At 35.8% G+C, this 15412-nt stretch overlaps 1 protein-coding gene across 1 annotated transcript in view; it reads right to left on the reverse strand.

Annotated features, from left to right (window-relative positions):
- The window catches only part of LOC117780127, a 119854-nt gene that overhangs the window by 84563 nt on the left and 19879 nt on the right, over positions 1-15412 (reverse strand). The window contains 5 exon segments of the mRNA XM_034616539.1: positions 240-590; positions 793-1296; positions 10083-10199; positions 10892-10993; positions 11068-11293. Of these exon segments, the coding sequence (XP_034472430.1) occupies positions 240-590; positions 793-1296; positions 10083-10199; positions 10892-10993; positions 11068-11293 (1300 nt within the window).

Below are 15412 nucleotides of genomic sequence, written 5' to 3' on the forward strand. Positions count from 1 at the left end.
ATTTAAAGGCTTCTGGATTATTTTTAAAAGCATTGAAACATTAATTTGATAAAATTGTTAATTAATTTAAAAAGACTTTCCTAGTGAAAGCTCAAGAAATTTAGGCAACTATTTCAATGTATTGTCACCACACACATCTCTAAGTCGAAAGCGGATTTCCAGCGAAGCTTTAGTTCTTGGAAGTTGCTGGAAATCGTTTTCCGATAGCGTCAAAAACATGCAATTAGGCAAATACTAACTCTCGCAGTGCAAATAGCCCTGTCCTTGGAATCCACTTGGACAGAGGCAACGATATGACCCCGGAAAATTGATGCATTTGGCATTTGTGCCACATTTGGCAACACCATCCGGCTGGTTGCACTCATCGATGTCCAGACAGGCCAAACCGGCACCGGATGTTGCCGCCGGTGTGATCAAAGTGTCGCCATCGGCATAGCCCAGTTGTAGTGTGGGTGTTGTGCTGGGCAACTCGGCATTTGGATCGTGTTCAAGCACAAAGCCCAAGGGACAACGACATTGAAAGCTACCGCCCAAGTTCACGCATTGAGCACCCAAACCGCATGGATTGTTAATGGCGCATTCATCGACATCTGTTGTTTTATGTTAGGCATTAATCGTATTAATGAATCAGTTTTATTTTTTATTTTTGCGGTGCATGCGTTTATGTGTGTGTTTGAGTGTGCGTGAGTTGTGCCAAAAAGGAGCCAAAAAATATCAAAAATAATAGCAAAAATTTCGTAAATGACAATGGATTTCTAGCGCTTTGTGTTCTATCTTATTTTTTGTACTTACCGTCGCATCCGTTCATGGGATCCCCGTTGAAACCATCGGGACAAAGGCAGCGGAAACTGCCGTCTGTATTTAAGCAATCGGCATTGCGTCCACATGGCGTGCGGGCGCATTCATCGTGATCAACACAACCCTGTTCGGAGCGACCATCGCCATCGTATCCCGGCGGGCAGTCGCAGCGATGACTGCCCTCGAGATTCGTACATATGGCACCCGGTCCGCAGACATTTGGGTATGCGCACTCATCGACATCCTGGCAACCGTCGTAGGGATTGCCCACAAAGCCCTCCGGACACGCGCACGTATAATTTCCGGGCGTATTGATGCACTGTGCATGGACGCCACAGGCCAATGGATTACTGCACTCGTCAATGTCCGTGCACAGCACTTCGCCATCGCCTGTGTAGCCGTCCTTGCATTTGCACAGGAAATGCGCAGGCAGATTACAGCACTCGGCATTCTCCACGCAACGCGATGCTATCGTTGGATCTTGGCATTCGTCAATGTCTGCAATGGCAATAACAATAACAATATAATGATGAGGCTTGATTTATAAGAATCTGTAAGACACAAATGAGACGCAATTAAAATTCATATACGCGTACAAACGAATGACTTAGGCAACGAACTTGTTATTTACGCATTTACCGCTTGACTGCCCAACGGAACGCAACGCAATGGCATCGCATGCGGTTTGTGCAGCGTCAACAAGTTGATTCAACATTTTCTAATTTACATGTTACGCATGACAATTCAGTGTCATCATCTGCCTTGGCAACCAAGCAGCAATGTCAATGCACACAGGATGCACCAGTTGCATATATTTCCCCCACATTTTGCGAACCAATTACAAGTTGATGTCAAATCTAAACAGTCTAGTCACAAATAATGTGAGTTGCATTAAAATCGACACACATAAATTTAGAAGCAAATAACTTTTTTACAGACTTGACAAGAAACAAGAAACGTTTGTACCGGTACGGTTGTGGTAAAGTTGCTAGGTCAAAGAGTTGTCCAACTTCCAACTGTCATAACTTAATCATAACTAAATATATATTCTGAAACTGAATGTCATTTTGATCATGATTTGGCCTTTAACTTCATTCTTTATTCAATTTTTGTTCATGAAATTTCGAAAATTCAAAATTTTAAATCTCAAGTTTTCACTTTTAATCAACTCCTTATATCGTTATTAGTATAAAACAACACATCAACTTTACAAGTCCAAATCTTTTTACAATATGACATGATTTTTACAAAAATATAAAAGGTCTTAGAATCAAGCTTATCGTGTTGTTTTAAGGTGTAAACCTTAGCATTTATAATCGTAACCAGAGGTAAAACTTTTATTTTCAACGAAATTAATTAAATTTAAATGATAAATGATTTTAAATGGCAAGCCATGATCAAAATGACATTTCGTCTGAAAATCGGTTCAGTTTTGCCAAGACTTTTGTCCAATTTAGCATGATTTTTACAAAATAATAAAAGGTCTCAAAATCAGATTAAATATCTTTTAGATCAACCATTTAGAATCCAACATGTAGCTTAATTGGGTAAGTGAATACAGAAGTTTCAGTTTAAGATAAATTCAATTCTAGAATCTTTTTAGTTCTTGATGTAATTGATTTATATTTTTTCAAATTCCGTGTAGAATCTTTTGCTTGATTTGTTTGTTTGCTTGTTTGTTGTTGGTGTGTTTAACTAATGGATGAATCTAATTGTATTCAGCTTATGCGGAAGCACAACGATCAGCTTTACGCTCCAATAGGCCGCTGCGCATTGAGAATTCAATTCAATTCGTTTTCCTTCTCTCAAGAGTCAATGAAGCGGCAACTGTGGCAAACTTAGGGCCACAATCGAGTACAGAGGGGAGACAAAGAGGAAAGCTTCTCTGTATGCAGTTGGTAAACTGGCAGAGCCATTAATCATTGGGTTTATGGATAAGAAATGTTGTACATTTATAGCTAATATGACATAAGTACAAAAGTTGGCAAAAGACAAGAAGAGACAGGGCCAAGGACGGGAAGGGAATCAAGTAGTTTAAGATGCCGTATAATTATGGGCAGTCGAGCAAGTTGCGCAGTTATAATTACTAGTTTTTAACTTATAAATTAAGAGGATCATCACTCTTAAACTGGTATGGCCCCTCTACCCACTCTCATTCTCTTTTAGACCTGGACTCATCTTCTTCGTCTATGATATGACTGCATTCCATGTTACCAGTTACCAATTGCTAAGTCTGATTACTCAATGTCATCGTCTACGTTCGCTGTCTGCCACTTGGCAGTTACCAGGTTGCAAGTTACCAAGCTGCCAAGTTGCCAGGTTGCAAGTTGGTAGCCAGGAGTTTTGAGTCAGAAGCAGGAAGCATTCTATGTTCTTCTAAGTTTCAATGTCAGTTTAATTACTTTATGCAATGTGCTTACCAAAGGCTGAGAGACAGAAGGTTGTCTTAGCCCACGTTTAGGCCATTGACCAATAGGCCATTGGCTCTGCTCATACTCGTATATATGGTTTACTGTCTCTATGTGAGTTTAGGTGCAAAAATCAATTTATTTGCGAATCAGCTACTCTCATTATAATTGAGATTTCGCTTCAACTCTTTCTGTCTTCGTGTTTTTTATAAAATTAAGTTCTATTCTCCATGTAGGCGTTGTCCAGCCTTGGGCCAAATGTTAAAGCTTAAAATCGGATATTTTTTTGTTGCTGGAAAACCAATCAAATATGCGTGACTAAAGGTAATTAAGTTGAGTGCATGCTGAAAATGTTGCTGACATAATTCATTCTCTCCGTGATATTTTTTTCCATTGCCTTCGGGATCATCTCTAACCTGATTTCCGGTAGACGCTGTCTAGAGAATCATTAGAATTTGAGGAAGTTGGAACAGTTGGTGGAGTATGCCTCTCCCTCCTCTTATTTTTCGGCTTTTATGCCTCCTAATGTAGACACCTATTTAACATACTTATATATACTATATACCGTCTAGTATTTTCTATGCTGCCCACTTCGTGCACGAGTATTGCAAAATATTCAAGTCTGTCTGGATTGGCAATGTTTAACTGCACTAATCAAAGCTAATTAGCAGTCGAGACTGTACAGATTTATTGTAAAAAGCTGAAACAAAACAATCTACAAAGTAGATATAAGCGTGGCATGGATTGCTCTGCTCGGGTCCGGACTTGTTGGCGTCTCTCTAATATATTTATGTAATTGTTTTGCTAATTAGCATTTGCAATTTATGGTCGTTGTTGTTGGTATTTTAGTTATGACATTCGTGCCACAAATTTGCACTATTTTTACAGATAGTCGCACATACTTAAAATATTTTTGTATATAACTAAATTGATATATAATGGAAGAGCAGCAATTTACGAGCGGACATGACTTTCATGCTCGACTGCTGAACTATGATGAACATCTCAAAAAATAAATAAACAGACCGACTGACAGACAGACAGCAACCGAAACAGAAACATAAAACTAAAAGTCTCTGTGGTGTAATTTATGGTGAAGCATAGCTAAATAACATTTGAACTTGAACCCAAGCTAAAAACTAAAGTTATAAACTAAAGAAAAAAATAAGTGTTTCGACTTGCAAGATGCCCAGTAAAATCAATAAATCTTTCAAACAACTCTTCTTTATACTTCACTTAAATAAATTATTTTTTTATCGCGCAACTCTGCTGAAATACATACTTAAATATTTATCTGATAAACAATCAAAGCTTCATTCTTAACAATTGTAATTAGTTTTTATTGATTTAATTCTCTACTTATTACTCAATTATGCTGAGAATTGCAGGATTTTTAGCAGGAATACTCAACTAATAGGTACAGTTATTCTTTATGATTGTAATTCGCTTATATGGATCTCAGATTGGTAAAGAAAAATGAAATCATTTTATACACATTTCTTCTATATTCTTTATGTGCGTTAAGAGACTTTCCTCTAAATAAGTACTGAATTTTGATTTTATTATTGGATCGTGCTGAAAGTTTAACGGTTTAAAGTTTAGCTAGAATGCATAGTTAATCGAATAGTAAATATCAGATTTAATGATTTATTCTTGTAGATTATAATTAAATTTTATTGATTTCAGACATTCAAAAGTTGTAAATACCTCAGATCCGCATTCTTTCTGTAATGGTGGACTTTATTCCTATACAACACTTTAGTACTTTAGATTTTCTATGTAGTCTTTTTCTTTCTACACTTATGGACTACCCTTTTTGCAATTTCTCATGCGTACAGGGTATGCACAAGCTGGGAGAAGAAATATGAAATTAGCTAACGAATTTGCGGCACAATTATGCGTTGTTTTTCCATGTAAGGCACAACAACAACACCAGCTAAAACTATAACAACCACAACAACAACAACTTCAACAGCTACAACAACGAAAACAACATTGAGAAAAAGATCAAGGTCGGCCGCTGGACAGCGACAAGTGATGTCAGTCCAAGTCGGAGTTAAGGTGGAAGTCATGGGTGGCTCAATTTGGAGGTGGCGCGTAAATGTGGCAACAACTGAAGCTGCGACTTGAACTAGGGGCTGGGGTTGGGGTTGGAGCTGGAGTTGTGGTAATAAGGCGTGTCAATGCCGACGCTTAAAGCCATTTTCATGGCTTATCAGGCAACGGACACGCCAATTAATTGCTGCTGCCATTTTAATGGGCAAAAAGGAAAATAAAAGTATATAAGCTATAAGATATCGAATATAATGTATATATATAGGTCTGCATGGCAGATAAACACGTTCACAGTCGACGCTTATCAGCTGACGTTGATCTCAAACTGTGCGTCGAACTAGTCGAAAGACAAGAGCTGAGTTTCGAGCTGGAAGCTGAAAGTTGAAGCTGGAAATTGAAGCTGCAGTTGAAGTTGAAGTCGGTGCCGTTTGCGGCTTTTGAGGACAGCATTAAGCGCCGACAATGTTGCCGCATGTTGTTTGTGCCTCAACGTGGCGCACAATCTATTTTATCCGTTTTAATGATCTGCCCCAGTTAGCGAAACGAAAGGGAGCAAGCTGACACCGCCACCGCCACAGCCACCACCGCCGACTGTTGAACGTGCCAACAAAATTAAACAAAAACAACGACAACAATAACAGACAACAACTCTTACACAGAGCGAAAATAAAGTAATTCACATTTAAAGCTTGACTTGTCCCTGAGATTGAAATTACTAAAATCGAGTATTTTTATATTATTTTAATTTTGATATCTGAAGTGACAAATTTAAGTATTTTAAAATTTTCAAACTTAAAATTACTTAAACTTTAATTAGTTGAACCAAATCCTTTTAATTCAGTAACTGAGTACAACAACATCTTAAAATAAGAACGTGATACTTGATCTATGCAAGCTGCTCACTTATAATAAAATCGTACAGACTTAATTTGTAGTAAAGAATGTCATGAGTATTAAAAAACTTGATTTAAAATTTTACGAACTTGATTCGCTGTAAAAAAAACGAATCGAATCTAAGTCCCAGAAATTATATAAACAATTTTTACATATTTATAGTATTTTTTAGAGTTTCACTTGAATTAAGATTAATTGTTGGTAGTTTTCTAAAGAATTTTTAGGCTCTTTTTCAGTTATTTATACTTATAGCAAGTTTAAATTTCAAGTATCGAATATACTTAATTCGAGTTTATTTCAGTACCGCTTCACCGCTTGTTTCTCTCAGTGTATACTGCTGTTCAAACTACGGCAAAATAGTTATAAATTTAGCACTCAACTCGACTCGAGTTGGAGTCGACACTCACTCCATTTTTACTGCCTGGCGCGTTGCAAGACAAATGCATTAGAAGCAGCTATCGACTTGCCACGAAACTAACATGCACCTCTTCTTCCGCTTTACCCTCTTTGCCACTCAGTCTCCACTCTTTGGGGCAATTTTGTCTTCATTGCATAACTGGACTTTGGCGATGCGTTAACGAAGTCTTCGTCTTCGATGCACGCATCTGAGTTATGAACATGAACATAATGCGAATGTGCCACCAGCTCTGCAACAGGTGCTTGCAACCACTCCAAGTGTACCGTTAGACGCCTCTGCAAGTGTGTGCGTGTGTGTGTGGCAGCCAAACAGGTAGACAACCCCACACAAAAAGTGTAACTCTTAAGAGGAGGAGAAAAGAAGCAGAAAAAGCAGGAGGACGTGGCGTGTGGCAAGCAAACTGGCCATGATTTGTTGCAAAGTTTAATAGGTGAACTTGAAGCTTAAATGCTAAATTGGATAAAGTTATATGAGAGTATCTACATAGCGACAAGCGACAGTTGCCATAAAATCAGCAAAAAATTGCTAGTGCCAATTGAGAAGAAGTTCTCCATAGAAAAATACGCACATTAGAGTTGAAAGAGTTGATTCTTTCATTTGTTTACTTTAGATTGCAACTTAGAACTGGCGTTTTAATCACTATTTGCCCTCTAAGTTGATAATGCACTTAAATATTTTACATTTAGAGCAACTTAGATATTTCCAAGAATTTTTGATATTTAAATATTTGGATAAACTGGGAACGCTCATAACTTTGTCAAATCTTGGTCTACTACGTTTCGATGAGCAATTTGCTTTTCTTCATTAAAAGAAATTTGGAATTAGCCTCTTGACTATTTTATTTTATAATTATCGGGAAACTTATATTTTAAATTTTAATTAAATTTCTAATTATGCTATATATATTAAATTCAATTTAATTATCTTATCCAAACGGTAAGTTAAAAATCTGATATGAAAACAGTTCCTACTTTAAACATTTCCAAGATAATGTTATAATTATTACCAACAGAATAAGCCAACTGAGAATTCTTTACAAATTCTGTGAATTTAACAATCAAAGTCATAATCTAATATAATTGCACATTTATGCAATTGCACTTTAAAGAGTCATTCATCATGATTTAATTAGAGTCAGTGATTTGATTTGATGAACTGTGTGGGAAAGTGGAGTGCGTGCCTTTTGGCCATGGCTTAAATGTAGTTTAAGCCACGCACAAAGGGGAAAAGTAAGAGGAAAGTTTCTCAGCATATTTAAAGCAGGTTGATTTAAATGATTATAGACTAAGTACTATTCTAGGTGTTCTCTGGAAGTCTCCACTATTCAAGTTTACTGTCTGTCGTAATGAAATGCAATGTGAAATGCAAGGAAAGAGGAAGAAACGTATGCTATAGAATGGAATTAGATAATGCTCGTATGACTGAAATGCGATGCTGAGACGTTACATGCCACTGCCCAGAATTTATGCATGCCTGACGAGACCGCCTCCTCTCCCCCTCCCCCTCTCTCACCACCTTCTACTCGACAGTTGCTGCGAGAAGTCGTCACATTGTAATCTAGAATCTCAGCAACGTCTTCATACTTAGCGTTTGTGAAATTTGCGCTCGTTATCGCATTGCATCGTCAAGAGGTGAGCTGAGTATGGAGAAAAGAGAAGAGGAGAGGTGGAAGAAGTAGAGGGAGGCAGCAACCACAGGCAGCTGCTCTTCTTGAGTGTTGAAAGTTCTGGCGTGTCCATGTTTGGGGTCAGATTACATGACACTGATTCCTCGTCTAACAGACATGTATATATGCTCGTACAATCATGTCTATGTCTAAGTCTATGCTACAAATGTTGTGGTTTCTTTCTATACACCGACTCCATCATCATCATCATCATCATCTTCAGGAAAAGGAACAGCCTCTGTAAGTGGTCCCTTGCTTAGAATCGTTTCTATATATTTTCTAGTTATTATTATTGTAGTTTTTGATTTCTGTTGCCTTCGTTTCTTCATCTTTTTCTATGTGGATGCCATAATGTGTTTTCATTACGCAACATTAGGCCCAGTCCAATTATGGCTGGCACTTTTTCACTGTCGTACAGGTCGACAGGTTGGACAGGTGCGCTAAAGGGTTTTGGGCCCACGCTGTGCGCTTTATATTGTGTTCAAGAGAAAGAGAGAGAGGAAACCAAAAGTAAACGCAACAAGTTCATCAACTGCAAATGCAATGTGTGAGTTGAACAATTACACTAGGAAAAATATCATATTTATTTCAAAACTAATACAATTGTATATGTTTGTTTGCAGCATAGCATCATATATGATATGAGCTTTAAAAGCAACTAAAAGCTTTGAGATGACGTAGAAAATTTAAACACTTTTTTGGTTATTTAAAATTCAATTTTAAATTTTCTTTAGTAATCTAGCAGATCGAATGCTTTAAATTATCAAATCAAATTATATAAAAGCTTGAGTTGGCTTTCACAAGATTATTGAATTAATTTATCCAATCCAATCTTTTGGATAATTTTAATATATTTTTTACTAAGCTGACTAAATACTGACTCACTGAAAACTCAAAGAGTCTAAGGATCTAAGCTCTTTTTATTATGAGATCTTTTGTGATCTTTTAGATAAATTAAAATTTTAGATAAATTAAAATGATCTCACTTAAAAGCCAAATACTCAACTAAACAGACATATTTTGAAGTTCTTCCTCATTCGATCTAAGCTCATTTTATTATGCTATATTTAGGAATCTTTTTGAATGAATAAGAACTTGGACAGGACTTTGGTAAGTGGACTGACTACAATCGAACTCACTTGGAGTTTAATCAAATAGACATAATTTGAAGTTCTTCGTCATGCAATCTAAGCCATTTGCATTCTGTGATCTTCAGCGATCTTCAGACATCTACTTAGATTCCAAGTGCTTCGCTTTGCTTTTCATCTCCCTCCACTCGCTACGCTCCGCTCCTGTGAATGTTTCTAAGCTTGGGAGCTTCAACAATAACTAACTTATAACAAAGAGACGACGCTATAAGGTACTCAAGTGTAATCGCTACATGGTCATTATTATTACCTCGCTGGATAAGTATACACCGAGCAGATTCCATAGCTCGGCCATTGTGAGATCTGAGAGAAAAGCTTTCATATTGCAGTTGTGGTTGTTGTTGTTGTTGTGTTGGCCGGCGCGTCTTTTGTTACATTTTAAACTTGAAGCTGGGCACTTGAGACGATTGAAATGAGTTGAGTTGAGACTTGAAGATCTGGCTAAGATTTCCAGCGAAATAAACCGTTAGCAACGTTAAGATCTATGGAGTAACCTAGACTAAATCATGGTCTCAGCCAACAAAACAAGCAACAACAGGCAACAGACGTTGACGGAAGTACAAAACGGCAACAACAATCATTTGTAGTTGTAGTTGTTGTTGTTGGATCACTTCGTTGGATGGGTTTGGTCGGTCATTTGTGCCTATGCTTAGACTAACAACAATAACTATGACAATAACAAGGCTAAGACTTACCTTCACATTGGAAACCATTGCCGCGATAGCCCGGAAAGCAGGTACACGTAAAGCTGCCCAATGTGTTTGTGCAATGGGCAAAGACATCGCATGGACGCTGCTTGCATTCGTTCTCATCTGGAATGGAAAATGGATTAACGGTTATATAAGTCCAGACAAGTCAAAGCCAAAACTCCACTGAGCACAGTGGGAAGAAAAGGTCTAAATTAGCTAATTTTTAAAATACTTAACAACAAGATATGTAAGCATGCTAAACATGTTTAAAAATGCTTAAACATACATTACGTAACTTATTTCCTTTGATTTTTTAAAATATATATTTTTAAATTGTATTAAAAATACAAAATAAATTAATTTATTTATTGTCATGCTATAGACAGTTAACACAAAAATATACATAATAATTAAAAATAAAAAATTAAATTTTAAATAGCAAAAGAATATTTTAATTTTAATTTATTAATATTGATATGTTTATTTTCTGGGGGTATCTAAAATGATTAATTGATTGGCTCAACAATTGTTGGAAGGATTGGGAAACAACTAAAACAACCCAATCAAAACAAAATTAAGATCAAAACGAAAAATGGCGACATTTGCTTTTAATAATTCAAATATTCACAAAAATATATTTAAAAATCTTTTACTCATTTTTAAATGAATTTTTTAAGCTTTTCGAAAAAAATTCTTTATTATTCAAAAAATTCTAACAGTCGATATCTTTGCTCCTTTAATAAATAGTAATTATTCTATGCAAATCTATCATTTCTTCTCAATGTGCATCGTTGCATTAGTTGCATGCCACTTACCTTGATCGACGCAATTGCAGCCGCCAAAGCCGTCATTGCAATGGCAAACACCATTGAGGCAAACACCATTTGTGCACTGTGTGCCATCCTTATCACAGTCATCTGCAAATGCACAAAAGAAATTCAGTTAAAAGCACATTGAATTTGGCTAAGAGTTCATCTTTAGCTTGACTTACTTGTGCATTTGAGCTCTTTACTCAGCTCATCGGAACCAAGAAAACAATCTTGATTGCCGTCGCAGATTTTCGATAGATCGTATAGTTGCAAATAGTCCGTAGACTCATTAACTTGGCAGCCAAAATAGCCATCTTCGAGATTCAGAAAGAATACTTCGCCTCGAAATCGACTATGCTTGTTTGGATTTGTCTTAAAGGGTTGTAGTTGTTGGTGTTGTGAATGTACCTGTGAAGAAATAGAAACCATATTAGATCATCATATACACTTCAAATTCTAAATATAATTGGTCGACTTCTTTTTAGCTAACCTTATATATAAATATTATATATTGCCTGGTAAATAAAATCAAAAAGCTTATTTAATTCAATATCTGTAATGATAGCTTAGAATAAAATGCAAGTCTAATTCTTTATTTGCTCTTTTTAGATGACGTCATGAAATTTAGTGTTTAGGTTGATATATTTCTACTTGTTCATTTATTCTTTCTGATTTATTGAAATGAGAAGAGACTCCCTTACTCTCTCCTAAGCTTAACCTCAATCCCGCTGGAAGACAACAACCTTCGCTGCTTTTTTTTTTAGTATTAAGTGCTTCTTTATTCATTGTTGTTGTTTAAGTTAAACTAATTTAAATTCAAATAAGATACAGCAAACTTAGCAGGCGTATCAACGTCAGAGCGTCTTCAACAAGATTTCTTAACCGACAGACAAACAGACACAACTACAGCTTGATGAGGTCCATATGGGCAACTTATTCATACTGGTATGCATACGTATATAGGTACACATTTACACTGTTAAAAAAGGAGTACATATTTTGTTAAACTTAAATTAACGTTTAACAGAATATGTTAAATTATTGAATAAATTAAGGAAGATTAAAAAAAAATAAGATTTGATACTTTTCAATATACTTAAGTATTTCTATGAATTGAATATGAATAATATTTTTGCACAATTTCTTAATTTTATTTGTATTACTTATAAATTAAATACTTTAAAAATTTATATTTATTTAATTCAACTCTTGTAGTTCTAATAAATTTATATATTTAAATTATTTGCCAATTTTATCGGTATTAAAATCAAAGTGAACAGCTTTAAATATTTACTCTTATTCTATCAGTGTATGAATATTTATGTGTTGCGTCTTTTGTTGCTGTTGTTTTGCCAACGCTTAATTGTTACACTTGGCTGATTTTACTTTTATAAACATACAAAAAAAAAAAAAAAGTTGTTTGCCACATTTTCTCAGTATAACTGCCTAGCTTTATAGGTGTTTGTATGTGTGACTGACAGAGTGACTGACTGAATGACTAACTGACGATATGAATTGTTACTGTTACCAGCAACAAAGCACATTAGATAGGAAAACGAGTTTGTCACTTAAGACCTTTTTGCGCTACTGCAAAATGAATTAAAACAAGTTCCATTTGAGTAACACATTGGGAGATCTTATATATACAAATGTATTTCTTCTGTTTCTTCTTTTTCTTCTGCTAGCGTTGTTGTATTCGCCGGACTTGATCAATATTTACTTCCTACGTTTTGGCACGACATTCCAATTATAACATATTATAAGGCAATTTCGACTTTTGACTATTTTGATTTGATTTGAGTTCCTGTTGCGATTAAAGATAGCGATTACCAAATCTTTTGCCGGTTGAAACAAATGAGTCAGGCGCAAGCTTGAGCTGAAAGCTTACTCAAAATTATGTGTAAGGTAAGAGTAACTGTTGTCTTTTAGATATTCCAATTCAAATTTAAATTTCGATTGAATACTTATAAGCTTCATTCATTAAATGCAGAAAAAAGATTAAGTCTTTTTTAAACAACTAACTTGGGTGATCAATCTTAAACAATGTCCACACAAAAATACAAATTTATTATTGAAATTAGTCCAAAATGATTTTCTATGAATCTTAAGATTCTCTTCTTCTTAACAAAACGAAAGGTTGATATCTTTCTTAAACAGAAGACTTGAGCCACAAGTTTAAGCTGAACTTCAGATTTACATAACTAAAATCGAATCAAAAATACACTATAAATTTGAGTAAATAATAGAAGAAGTGAGAATAAGCAAGTTGATTTTTATGCACAAAACTGCGTTCTCTTAATTAGCATATATGAATGTTTCTTTAAACTGGGAAGATTTACTTAGCATGAAATTAACTCAGTGGTGGAAACTTTACAATTGACTTTTTTTAATAGGAAAAATAGTCTGGGAAACACTCGCAATATGTTCTATTCAGCATAAAGCCGACACCACGTTTTTTGATTGGGCTCTAAATATGAAGTACACGAGATTAAAGACCGTAAAAAGAGTTTTAGTGTAGCTCGTGCAAATGGAAGAGCAATCGTCGGAGGAAATTGCTGATCAAAACCAATTACTGCGGAAATCTGTTTGCTTCCCTTCTTCTTGGCCAAGACACGTGAGCGAACGCTTTTGCCACCTTTCTACCTGGCTAATGAGCAGACCATAAAAGAAAAACTAGTAAAGGTGTGAGCATGAAGCACTCGCTGTGCTGTCAAGTTCAAGTAGCAGTCTGAGAATTGTTTTAGCTAGATCCTTATCACTTTAAGTACGAGTACGAGTACTTGAGGTTTAGTTTTTTTTTGTGTTTTCAATTGGGTTTTGTGCTTTGTGCTCGCTTCACGCCATGCAACGTTAACGGCCTTGCAAAACAATAGATGCTGCAGCTATCGGCAAGCAACCCGCTGCCTGTGACTTTTATCAATTGACGCGCCACACAATGAGCAGCAGCTGGAGTCGAAGTCGAAGTCGCAGTGGAAGTCGGAATCGAAGTCAGAGTCGCATCATCATCATCATCATCACATGCAACAATTAACGCTGTGTGTGTGCGAGTGTGTGTGTGTGTGTGTGTGAAGATGATGAGGCTGCCACAGCGAAACTCCCATGACATTGAACGGCGCGTCGCATCGCAATTCACAATGCACAATTTTCTGTTGCTGTTGTTGTTAGCCAAGTTAACAGATTGTCGGATAGATACAATGACAGCGCCCCTCAACGCCCCTCAAGTGCATCCGTTATACTAGATAGCTAACTGTCAATTACACTTGCATTTTGTGTATCACTAAGTCAACGTTGATATTGAAAGAAAAAAGTTTGCTGCCTAAGTCTTTTGTTTTTTCATCAACAGCTAATCAAATAAATTATTACTCTTTGCGATTCGCACACATAAATCATCGAAGTCACAGCTAACAAATATAAAACTCTCTCTCTTTCTCCCTGTCTCTCTCTCTCGCTCTCTCTTACTCCCTCGCTTTGTGGTGAGTTTGTCGCTCAAAACGAAGAGCTGCGTGCTCTGCGCTGAATGTCAATGAACTTGTGGCTTAGCTTACGGCTTAGAGAATTCTTTTGGCCAATTTACAAAGCCCCGGTTCAGTTTCCCCCCTTTTCTCGCTTCACCTTTTTTCTTCCTCTCTTTTTCTCTCTCTCCGCATAAATCGATAGCTATCAAAGCATTTTTACAGCTAATGCGTCTATTTTTATTCATTACGTTTTTTGGCTTTCTTCCATTGATTTGAAGCCGAGTCTTTGGCTGTAATCATTTCTCTGTTTTCTTCAGTCGCTGACCGCTTGAACTCACTGTGATTTTGTTTTTTTCTTAAAGGTATATTAGCTAGAAGTTAAAAAAATTGACAAAGGGTAATTTTTTAAAGTGGTTCTATCTACATTATCTCATTCTTCACTCTATTGATGTTTGCTTCATCGTAAAACTATTTAATAAAATGTGTTATATAATATAACATTGTGTAAATATCCCTGACTGTATTTTTTTTTAATACTTTCAGTTCAAAATAAAAATTATTATATTATCTATTTTATATGTTTTTTTTTTTTCTTAAATAATTTTAACCCTTTTATTCGACTTTAAATTATTTAATTCAAGAGTAACTCGTATTCGTGATATCTTTTTCAACTTGCTCAATCCTCACTTGTTCTTTATTGCAGCCTTATCATTAAACTATCTGCCCAGAATCGAAATGTTTTCTCGTTTTTTTGCTGTTTAAACAACCATCAAATAAAATTGCTAGCTGAAGTTTTGTCTGAGCTGCCAAAATTATTTGCTTATCATCAACTTAAATGCTTTAAAGGCTTCTTTCGTCTTAGCTTTGGATTGAGGTTCTTCTTTATTTATTTATGTCTTTCATTTCACAGTTCGTTGCTAAAATTAATAAATCTGTCTGTAGCTTAGGCACAAAGAACTTCGAATTCTTTGGGCCGTAATTTTCATTTATGGCTCATTTGTATGGCCGGTAGAAGTACCGTTAGGTCATGAAACAAGTTCGTCAGGGTTGCATCATTAGTCTTTATATATAA

This window comes from Drosophila innubila (assembly GCF_004354385.1).
Source record: "Drosophila innubila isolate TH190305 chromosome 2L unlocalized genomic scaffold, UK_Dinn_1.0 4_B_2L, whole genome shotgun sequence".
NCBI lineage: Eukaryota > Metazoa > Arthropoda > Insecta > Diptera > Drosophilidae > Drosophila > Drosophila innubila.